Raw genomic sequence first — 12,414 nt, forward strand, 5'->3', positions numbered from 1 at the left:
AAGAATTAAAGTGGCTTTCTGGCAAGGCTGGGTTAAAAAAATAAAAGAGAAGAAATATATAAAATAAAATTTATATAAAAATAAAATTAAAAATCTGGCATCTAGGCTATATAGCTCTGCTAAGGATTTTTTCCCCCTGTGCCTTTACAGTATTAAAAGGATTCTGGGTGAATTTATATTTATGTTTAAAGGGGTTATCCAGGAATCGAAAAACAGAGATCATTTATTTCCAAAACAGCTCCCTGTCTGTTTCCAGGTTGGGTGTGGTATTACAACTTGGCTCAGTTCACTTCAATGGAACTGAGCTGCAGAACCACACCCAACCTGGAGACAGATGGGTAGCGGTTTTTGAAAGAAACTATCTCTGTTTATTGATTCCTGGATAACCCATTGAATACTTATTTTTCTTAGTTTAGAAAAACAAAACAAAAAAAGCTGCTGTCACTTCCTGCTGCTCCAATGGTGGCCGGTGCCCACTGCTCACTTCTTCCCGGCTTCCTGCTCTCCTTTTGTCACAAAGTAGTACCTGATCCGCCAGTCACAGGATGAGGGCGGGTCACAGCTGTGGCCAGTGATTGGTTGAGTGGGCACTTTTTTGTGTTCAGAGGCAAGCAGGAAGTGGTGCGCATCGGGGACTGGCCACCATTGGAGCAGTATTGGATTTTGGCAGGTTGAGTAATTGATTATATATCTTTTATATAATAAAAAAATAAAAAATAAAAACTTTAAATAAAGAAACTAATGCTAGAGAATCCTTTGATTCGCACACCAGATCCACTGCAGATTTGAAGTTGTGGATCTGCAGTTGAAAAACCCTACAATTGCAGGTCCCCAGCTTTGAATTTTACAAGGCGATTTTTGGGTGAACGCTGAGCAGCGCTATGCAGCCTAGATGCCAGCCTGATACGTTGCAGTGAGCTTCCAGAGAGATTTGTGCAGCTGCAGTAAACGTATTTAGCTAGCAGAAGGTGGATCACACTGGATTCTATTACATCCACTTCTTAATGGAGAGTCTGTTCCTGTATCGCCATCATTACACACAGAGCGAGTTTTCTCTGTGCAGTAATGATAACGGGGTGCTGCAGCCGAGATCCCGGGGGTCCCCAGTGGCGGGCCCCCCGCGATCTGACATCTTATCCCCTATCTTTTGGATATATATATATATATATATATATATATATATATATATATATATATATATTTATTAAAATATATATATATATATATATATATATATATATATATATATATATATTTATTAATATATATATATATATATATATATTAATATATATATATATATATATATATTTATTAATATATATATATATATATATATATTAATATATATATATATATATTTATTAATATATATATATATATATATTAATATATATATATATATTTATTAATATATATATATATATATATATATTTATTATTTATTTATATATTTATTAATATATATAATTTTTTTTTTTTTTTTTTTTTTTGGGGATATGATACATTGGAATAAGTTACAGGTTTTCCACATGGAACATGTGCGATATAAGTAACAAGTCTAAGACCCTCTTTAGCACCATTGAATTGGAGCTAATCTTCCCACCCAAAACATTCAGCAAATATGCAAATAAAGGGTTAAAAACATGACAGACATCCAAGCTACTCATAAAATACAAAGGGGGGGAAATCCTCTAGTCATAACACACAATGAAAGGTTTCTATGTGTAGGAGTTGTAGTGGGGGACATCTACTGGTCACAATGAGGTACTACACCTCTTCCATTAACCATAGTGATGAAGTTCGGCATAATGTTCTATATTATAGTATATGATCAAGTTATTTATCGAATGTGTTTCTTAGACTAAATCTTAGAGCAGTGATGGTGAGATCACTGCTGTAACATTTAATGTACAAAGTGCATTAGATGATTTCTATATGCCAGTGCAGAATAGAAGTGACCTTAACCTGGTTATACTACAGAGTGGTTACATGGCAGTCATATAGTGAGCCTTACTCCTCAGCTACCATTTACATTCACAGATTGCATTCATTGTCCATAGACCTTTATTATTCACTTAAATCTGCCCCATAAATCACTGCTCGCCTATCTGTCAGTAATGGAATGCTAGAATTTTTATTTAATATACAACTAAACAAAATGATCTGGATTAAAGCCACGGTGTCTATAAATTCTTTGAATCCACCGAATCCTGTGTTTAATATGCCGTCTTCTTGGCTTGGCACCCAGACATGGTATAATTCCAAGGCCTCAGACGTGTTTGCTTGATCATGATGGACTGTGCTCTGATTAACTCTTGGTATATAAGATGGACAAGCAGTCTAGACATATAGACATGTCCTTTATCTCTTCTGCTTGATACATTGAATGTGCATGCATTAGATCAGTGTTTCCCTACCAGGGTGCCTCCAACTGTTGCAAAACTACAACTCCCAGCATGCCCAGACAGCCAAAGGCTGTCTGGGCATGCTGGGAGTTGTAGCTTTACAACAGCTGGAGGCACCCTGGTTAGGAAACACTGCATTAGAAGCATTTGAGTATCTCACTCGCCTGTTCCTACCGTAGCATTTAGTCATCTACAACTATCTCCAGTTGCATATAAATAAATACATTTAAATTAAATAATAAAATGAAATAAAATACATAATAAAATAAAAAAAATGAAATAAAAAATAAATAAATAAAATAAATGACATGAATTAAATTAATAAAAAAATAAAAATAAATAAAATTTAATTCAGCACTACGTACTATCCACTACAATCTCCTGTATAGGAAGATCACCAGTAGAGATGAGCGAACTTGCAGTAAATTTGATTCGTCACAAACTTCTCGGCTCGACAGTTGATGACTTATCCTGCATAAAGGAGTTCAGCTTTCAGGTGCTCCGGTGGGCTGGAAAAGGTGGATACAGTCCTAGGAAAGAGTCTCCTAGGACTGTATCCACCTTTTCCAGCCCACCGGAGCACCTGAAAGCTGAACTAATTTATGCAGGACAAGTCATCAACTGCCGAGCCGAGAAGTTCGTGACAAATCAAATTTACTGTAAGTTCGCTCATCTCTAATCACCAAAAGAGTTCCCTGGACTGAAGGGCAAACATAGACAAGAAAAAGTAAAGCTTCCAGCTCTAATGGATTAAAATGTCATACTTTATCAGACAACTTAATCTAACATGCCGTCATCTTTCCCAGCCCAGCGTGCAAGAAGCGCCATATGCAGCCGCATTGTAAATATGCTAATGAGCTAAAATTTGAGCACATTCCCTGGCTTCTCTTTGGCTTTCTTATATAAATCACTGCAGATATGATGACATAGGTGTCCATATATGATTGAGTGCATGTCTCATGCAGAAGTTGGACGTATAGCCATGATTAAAAAGTCACAAAATAAACTTTTCTAAACTAACTCAGGCTATGTTCCCTAACTACTCCTAACACCCCTCCCACCCTTAAAAGAAAAATTCAGAGCTTTAAAAATCTGTGTATTTTACCTTTTTGTTCTTGCTTTCATAGTGCAATCTCCCAGCAGGAGAAAGTGGGCGTTTCCAAGCAGGCATGACATGACTGAAGCCTGCTGGGGGACCACTTCCGCCCTCACATGGTTGCAGTGCTGTGATGAATGGAAGACCTCAAGCTCTATGCATGTTTCATTGAGGCTCTGTGCAGCTTTCAGTGAGGCACTATGCATGTTTCAGTGAGGCTCTGTGCAGCTGTCAATCAAGCTCTGTGCAGAGAAACACTTCCTGGGTTTGGTCTCCTGCCAGGCCTGGAGGAGACCAAACTCACTGTATTAATTGTGGCAGGTAGAGATGAGCTAAGTTACAGTGATTAGATTAGTCACAAACTTCTCGGCAGTTGATGACTTATCCTGCATAAATTAGTTCAGCCTTCAGGTGCTCCGGTGGGCTGGAAAAGGTGGATACAGTCTTAAGAGAGTCTCCTAGGACTGTATCCACATTTTCTAGCCCACCATAGGACCTGAAAGCTGAACTAATTTATGCAGGCTAAAGTCAGCAGCAACTGCTGAGCCGAGAAGTTTGTGATGAATCAAAATCACTGTAACTTTGTTGATCTCTAGTGGCAGGGAACAGAACAGAGCCACCTAGAGGCCTTTTTTTCTATTACATTTGTAACATATTTATGTTGATAATTTAAATGCAAGTGCATGGCAAAGTGTCTAATTACACAAGGAAAACTACGGTAACCCCCGACCTGCGATGGCCCCGAGATATGATAAAATTGACATACGATGGCCTCTCAGAGGCCATCGCATGTCGATGTGAGCATCGACATACGATGCTTTTATATGTCGGGGCCATATCCGACAGCGCAAAATGCTTAAGCTGCTGTCTGATAGCAGTTTAAGCATCCCAGGCAGGTTCGCCTACCTATTCCCGCTGCTCCGGGTCCACTTCACGATCCTCTGGAGTCTTCTGCATCTTCTCCAGGGTCCGGGCCTCGCTTTCTGGTGTCGTTATTACGTCACTACACACGCCGCGCCGGCGCAGCAGCGTAATAACGTCACCAAAAAGCAAGGCCCGGACCCTGCGGAAGAAGCCGGAGGATCACGAAGAAGACACCGGAGCATCGGGACAGCATCGGGTGCCCCTGGGACAGCATAGGGAGCGGTGAGGACGTGGTCCGGAGCGGCGGGGGACAGGTGAGTACAGCTTCCTATTCTTTACATTGCACGGATCCCTCAACATACGATGGATTTGACAAACGATGGGTCATTTGGAATGAATTACCATCGTATGTTGAGGGGCCACTGTATATTAAAAGTTTTATTTGGTGACAGGTACTCTTTAAGGACTTGACATGTCCAAAACGTGTTGGCTTTCTCCTGGCTTATAAAATGGGAAATTTAGTTGCAGATCACTTCTGAATGGATATTGCCCCCCATTATATGTGGGCCCCATAACAGTATGGGGTACATTAATGCATTAGGTACTTTTTGTAATGAGAATATGTTGCCATGATATGTGATGGCCTCCTTGGCGGGTGGCAGAAGTAAAATCTCGTCATATGTATTAAAGGAAAACTGTCAGATATTTTCTCCCGCACTATCCACAGTACTGATGGATAGTGCGGGAGACGCTGATTAAAACGAGCCCTACCTTACCCAGATCCGCCCTGCTGTTCGCCCCCAATTGTGGTTTTATTCTATATGTATATCTTGTTGTAACTGGCAGGGGTGGGGCTTCTGCACTTACGTCAGCGCCGCTTATGAATATTCATCACCCCTCTCTCCAGTTCTCCCTCTCTTCGCCGCTCCTAACTGGAGGAAGGGGGGATGAATATTCATAAGCGGCGCTGACGTCAGTGCAGAAGCCCCGCCGGTGCCAGTTACAGCAAGATATACACATAGAATAAAACCACAATTGCGGGTGAACGGCCAGGCGAATCTGGGTAAGGTAGGGCTCCTTTTAATCAGAGTCTCCCGCACTATCCACCAGTACTGTGGATAGTGCAGGAGAAAATATCTGACAGTTTTCCTTTAAATGTTGGCTAAACCTACCAGTTTTAGTGCCACTTGCCAACCATCCAACATGTATGTCTGGCAGTCTCTCTGTTCCCTATTGAGAAAACATGCACATCAAACCAAGCTGGATGTGCATGCGTAAAGGGGTATTAAGAGAATTTGCTATTGGCAGACAGATATATTCTGTGCATGGCCAAGTTAAGGGGTTGAAGAAGACCTTTCAAATAGAAAAGGTCCACTATAAAAAAAAAAAAAAAAAAGAGCGAGAGAGAGATCAAATTTAACCGTCTTTAACTTTAGATTCCTCGGTTGTTTCTGGGACCCCTACTTATCAGGACAAAAGGGGTTGCCAACCCCGTGGGGAATGAACTGGGAGCTAGCTGTGTAAATGGCCACCATTAAGTATATGGGTTTGGGAATCTGAATGCCCCCACTAATTCTGAATATGCTCAGGTGACGGGTGCCCTTTAATTCATATAAAATGATCAGCTCAATTCCAATTTGTGCCCGGTTAAAATGACATGTAGATTTTTACATGAAGAGGTTCAGGGTAGCGCACACATTGCCAACACCTACGCCTTTATGAAGCAGCGTGGACAGATCTACCTGGAACACTTAGCACGAAACAAAATCCTTTAACCCAGGCTATTAGCAGAACATTTCAGACTGTAAATCCTTCCAGAGGTTCTTTAAATTATTTATCTTGCTACAAGTAAAATGACCTCCAAGGATACGATTAATCACTTACAGCTAATGAAGTATTTATACAATGCTATTAAATCCCCATTGTGCCTTCCAAGTTATCAGATACACAGCGCAGCCCACAGCCTCTCCAGAAACAATGACTTCACATTCAATGCAAATATTTGAATTCTCCTTCATCTTTTGAGGTCATGCGAGTGTTTTTCGACTCAAAACAGAAGTTCATTTTTTATTTGCAACGTGGAAGCAATCTTCTCACCTAATTTGTGCTCTGTGTAAATAGAAGTGGCATTGAATGCTTTAAATTATTAATTTGCATACCACAACATTATTGTTGCTCTTTCATAATGGGAAAATACTCCTAGAGCAGTCCAGCTCTTCATTTATAGTACAAGGACTACACAGTCTGAATATATTGTGTGGGTGTTCTAGAGTAAAGTTCCAGGAAATAAAGTGTACCCTTTCCTACATAATATATCATCTACAAAAAAGGCCTAGCCAAAATAGGAACAGCCACCACTGGTTTGTGAAAAACACACATGCACCCACAAAAGAAAACCAGTAATGTAAAAGGTAACACTTTATTTAACATATATATGCAATTGACATACAATTAAAATATAAAGAAGTATAAAATCAAGGCACCACATAAACAACTGCAGAAAAAGTGAAGAGGGTATGGTACATACAGATGCATGGAGTACAGGGAAAGTGCCGATATGGATATACTGAATCTGATAGCAGAGATGAAATAGGAAAGACATCCACAGGACCGAAATAAGAAGTATGTCAAGCAGTATATAACATAAAGGCAACATGTTGCAAAAATGTAAATACAAGAATGAGCACAAAGATGCAAAGGTGACATCCTGCCATGCACTGCCTCCCTACCACCGACAACCCCAACATACATTTTGCTTGTGCTTCATCAGGGGGCTCTGTGCAGGCTCCTGGCTTGTCAATCAGCCTGCTATGTGAGCCGGGAGCATGTCATAGAGTCTCAGTGCACAGAGCCCTGCCCTACATTCAATCTGCAGAGTGTTTTACCTCCAACTAGGGGGAAGGAGCTTATCAAAAAGGGGGAGTGACATGCTCAGAAAAGGCATGGCTTAAAATGCAATGCCATGGGCCAAAGTTTTGACAGACTATGTCTGCCCGAGTGAGCCAACTTATAATTAGTATAAACTTAGACTAGACAGACTAAAAATGCACCATATAAATCTGTTTAGAATTGTCTGAGAATTACTGTATTAGTAAATACCCCCTGTGAGCAGAAAGTTTCAGTGTGTGACTGGCAGAGGCTGCACACACATCCAAGTTAAAGCATGAATGATCAAGGCAGGGCAGAAACAATGTTATTTGTTTCTCTCAGGAGGGTGGGGGCTGCTTTCAGAGAGGGACTGGGACAGAGACACAGTGGATGGCAGGATGACCTATTTTTCTCACTCCCTCCATGTAAATGACAACCTAAAAGGGGGAAACTGCTCTCTATAGATAATGTATGATATTTAGACAATTAAGTTGGTTGGTGAGAAAGAAAGTGTTGGCTATGGGTTTAGTTCCCTGGAGTACCCCTTTAATTCTGGTGAAGATACTACTCAACATGTCAGTCTTCTGCCAAGGACATAAAGAGCACAGATATGATATGTGCACACATATATTATGTGGCCTAATTATCTCAAATATCTTAGCAGTAAGTCTTTTTTTAACCAGTGAATGTGGCTCTAGAACAACAATTTAATCAGATACTTTCTTTCTATATGAAACCATCATTGTCAGTTCCTGAAGCTGAATTATTCATAGTACTTTGACCCTTTGTTTGAACCAAGTTTTGCTCCGTGGTGGTTGTTAGAAGAATGTGAGAACTCAAATCAAAGGAAAATATCAGAATAGTATTGATCTGTCGATCAGAGATGCGCTGCAGTGTCTCGCTCCACCATTGATCAGGAAGTATTGTTTTTTCTAATGTTCTATCATGGCTCAGATGCATAGCTTCTATTAACCTGCTTTTGGGAAGAAAAAATGCGTGGGGTGGTTAGAACTCATTATTCATTTCAATACATCACTCATACAAAGCACAGGCTTTAAAAGCATCAATCATGAAAGATGAACTGAAGCTTCCACGTCTTTCACTTATCCTACTCCTCGTCTGCTTTGTGTGCTTACCATGTCTGGTCTACTCCTCCTGCCAGTCCATGGAACTGAACATGACTGTATTTCTAGTCATGAGCAAGAACGTTTTCCATAATCTGCCTGCCTCGTCCTTGACCCCATAAGTACAGCCTGCTTTTTTCTGTCTTATATTGTTTGTTATCCTGTGTTGACTCATTGAGTTGATATGATCATTGTGCCCTCTGTCCTGCAGAACTTGGACCATAATGGCTCTGTAGGTTATTGGTACCTCTTCTAGATTGGTATATTATATGTGTTAACTTTGTGGTTTGGATTAACCCTGGGCTATCTAAGGTTATTAATATGATATATGTATTTGTGTGTATGCTCCTGTTTATCAGTTTTGCATTACTTGCAGTCTAAAGGTGTCCAATCACATAAGAGCACAGTATTGTGAACCTGCCAATTTGCCAGGACTGGACAAATATCTTTAATCTATGATGCTTCTTATGTCTACCTCATTAGATGATATTGGGGAAAAGAATAATCAGGCTTGTTTAATTTCAACACCTGAGTCTCACTGATCTCCCTGCTGCACTTGGCGTTCGTTTAGAGTGTCTGGTGCAGCGCCAAAGGCTCGAAGTCACGGCCACACCCCTCAATACAAGTCTCCCATCAGGAGCCTCCGCCCCGCATTGTTAGTCACCTGGCATGGAGCGAAGTTCACCCTGTGAACCGAATGTCTGGGGTGGCGCGGCCAAGATTACGGGGGTCCTTAGTGATCAGACATCTTATCCCCTATCCTTTGGGGACTTTCATTGAGGGGGCGTGGGATGTGCCGCCACGAGCCTCCTCCCCGCATCGTTAGTCATCCGGCACGGAGCGAAGTTTGTCCCATGCACAGGATGTCTGGGGTGGCGCAGCAGAGATCGCACGGGTCCCCAGCGAGCAGACATCTTATTCCCTATCCTTTGGATAGGGGTATGATGTCTAGGGGCAGAGTACCCCTTTAAATAATCAGGTGACTCATCCTTTTTATGGCTTTCATGATGATCTGAAGCTATGATGCTAGTACTGACAGATTCTATTAGAAGAGATATATGCATTGTGTCTATACGTTTTATCAATCTTCTTGTTGGGCTTTAACCAGATTACTCTTTATTTTGGGTGCTCAGATGGGGAGGCTCCTATTATTTGAGGTGAAGTGCAAGTGGATGGAGAGTAGGTCTTCAAATAGACAATCTAGTCATGTAACATAAATATACAGGCAGTAATACACGAGGCAGTCACAGCAGATAAGATCTTATGCTTTTTCATTCGATTTTTCAGAAAGGCCAGATTCTAAAATAGTTTTGTGGTGTGGCGTGCTCCTTCTGACATGGTTGTGTTCTCCTCCCTTTTCTTTTGCAGTTGCCATTCTCCTGAAAGATGACTATTACATCAGCGGTGCAGGGCTGCCAGGCAGGTTTAAGGCCGAGAAAGTGGAATTCCACTGGGGTCAAAGCAATGCATCAGCAGGCTCCGAACACAGCATCAACGGCAGAAGATTCCCTGTCGAGGTGAGCGAAGACACAATTGTATCACTAAATGGCCGTCACTCACATTACAGACAGGGCCAGAGAAGCCTTGTCAGCAGCTTATTAAACATCCTGGCCTCAAATGAATCTTGGTAGTTTTGAAATCTAAATGATAGTTTTCTATTCTTAATGTACCAAGGGATTAATGAATTATAATGGTCATACAGGTTACCCAGAAGCACTGCAGCAGCTCTCAGGCCGCCATTTCAGTGGTATAATGCCTACCATGTCATGAGGATGTAACATGAAAATGTGCAAATATTTAATTACATTGTATTTAATTAATTAAACATGTTTAATTATATTGTTTCTTTCTGAAGGGGGGAAGGGAGGATAGCCTTCTCAGTCAACATCTGTATGACATGAAGCTCTTTCTCAGAGGCACCGCATTCACTAAGACACTCTTGTTTGAGATTCTTTAGGAGCTGAGCCAATATACTCAACACACCTCTGAAGAAACCCTTTCAAAAGCGAAAGGGGCAAAGGAGCTTTATGTCAATATCGGGATCGTAGGAAATTACCTTTCTACCTTCTCAAAGATGAATAGAATCTTACGTGTTATGAGGATCTCCAGGAGCTAAGACAATATACCAAAGAAACCTAAGCACACTGTGTGCTAGTAGATGTGGTCTAGAAATAATGCAATATTTAATAAAAAGGCTTCAAACGGTACACGCTACATTTATTTCTATGGGCGTGCCAGATATGCCCAAGTACAGCACTCGGGTCTCTTCGACACTCCCTTAGATAATGAATGGATTGTGTTCCGTCTGTAGCACACGCTTCTCTGAGAGCCAGGGCGCAGGGGAGGAGATCATGGAGGGTCCCAGCGGTTGGACCCCCAACGATCAAACACTAATCCCATATCCTGTGAACAGGGCATACATTGTTTATCACTAGACTACCCCTTTAATCTCATGACAAGTAACTTTCCTTCATGAGGTAAACCCTATCCTCACTGGTAACTAATTGAGATGGCTTTCCCTCAAATCAGTATTTGACCCTTACAGAGCCTTAAAACATGATTGGGGATGATATGCCAAGCCAAAATCTCTCCCACCTGGGAGAGTTTCTGAATTGGTCTATAGTCACTGGTCATGTTTAAAGGCTCATTGATGGACAAACACTAATTTGAAGGGATGCTACCTCCAGTGGGTGTCTGTGAAAAGTGTGCGTTTTTTCCCTTTTTCCGTAAAGCACTGTATGGCTTATAAAACTTGATATGCCAAATTGGTGAGCTCCTTAAAGGAGATATCCAGTGCTGAAAAACGTATCCCCTATCCTAAGGATAGGGGATAAGTTTCAGATCGCTGGGGTCCGACCGCTGGGGCCCCCGCGATTTCCTGTACAGGGCCCCGGCAACCTGCGGGAAGGGGGCATGTTGACCACCTCATGAAGCGGCGGCTGACACGCCCCCTCAATACAACTCTATGGCAGAGCCGGAGCACTGCCTTCGGCAATCCCCCGACTCTGCCATAGCGATGTATTGAGGGGGCATGTCAGCCGCTGCTTCGTGCGGTGGTAGACACCTGCTATTTGGCCAGCGAGCCGTGGCCCCGTACAGGAGACCCACAATCTGAAACTTATCCCCTATCCTTGGGATAGGGCATATGTTTTTCAGCACTGAACTACCCCTTTGAGACAGACCAGGGTACTGTCACCTTATTTTTATTTCTTATTTTTTATACATTACTTTTAATGCTGCAAAATCTGTTCCTAAAATCAGACGTGTCAATCATAGGCGTAAAACACCCCCATATTATCAGACAATAGTGAAGGGCAGGCTCCATATTACATCTGCATAATATGATGGATCAGTACTTTCTTAAAAGTTTAACTACTTATAATTTTGCTGTTGTTTTAGAAACATTATACGTGTAACATATATTTTTTGAGCCGGTTAGCATTCTCCCTTCTGTATTTTCCCCCTAATTGGGTCCTTGTCCTCTTCTCCCTTATGTTTTGGCTCTGTCCTCGTGCCACTTAAAAGCAAATGTGCCATGCATTTCATTAGGAATCCAGATGTGTACCAGGGTTACGAGTGTCCATTTGTTCCAAATCACAACCCCGGGGGTGTAAAGAAGGAAAGAAAGAGGAGGACATTATAGCTGATTCACCATTATTCGGTCTCAGAAATTTGTGGAATAGTTTCAGTAAAAAGTAAATGCAAACCCAGCAAAACTTAGTATGTCAAATGTGTAATACATTAGCCGGTCTCTGGCTGCTTGTAAATGCCGGACATCTGTCCAGTATTTGTACAATTATATGCCTGCGTCTGTCGATGGTATCATGGAGGATCCCATCAGAATGCTTTACAGGTAACCGATCCTGCAATCCAGCTTAAACCATCATCTATTATTAGCTCCCTCCCATATGGAACAAAAATGTATAATGTTATAGAAGTATTAGCAGTTTTAGCAAGCAAAGCATGTTCATGGTTGGATTAAGAATAAATTTTTTTCCATATATTTATCAGCTCAACTTATTTTTTTTAAGGGAATAGGTTACCTTTTTTATTG

The 12,414-nt window shown here is 41.3% G+C and overlaps 1 protein-coding gene across 1 annotated transcript in view; it reads left to right on the plus strand.

Annotated features, from left to right (window-relative positions):
- PTPRG (protein tyrosine phosphatase receptor type G) overlaps positions 1-12,414 on the plus strand; it is a 530,620-nt gene that overhangs the window by 227,472 nt on the left and 290,734 nt on the right. Inside the window, exon 4 of the mRNA XM_056524508.1 lies at positions 9,729-9,877. Within this exon, the coding sequence (XP_056380483.1) occupies positions 9,729-9,877 (149 nt within the window). The remainder of the gene's footprint in view (positions 1-9,728; positions 9,878-12,414) is intronic.

The sequence above is a fragment of the Hyla sarda genome, chromosome 6 (assembly GCF_029499605.1).
Source record: "Hyla sarda isolate aHylSar1 chromosome 6, aHylSar1.hap1, whole genome shotgun sequence".
In the NCBI taxonomy this organism is placed as follows: Eukaryota; Metazoa; Chordata; class Amphibia; order Anura; family Hylidae; genus Hyla; species Hyla sarda.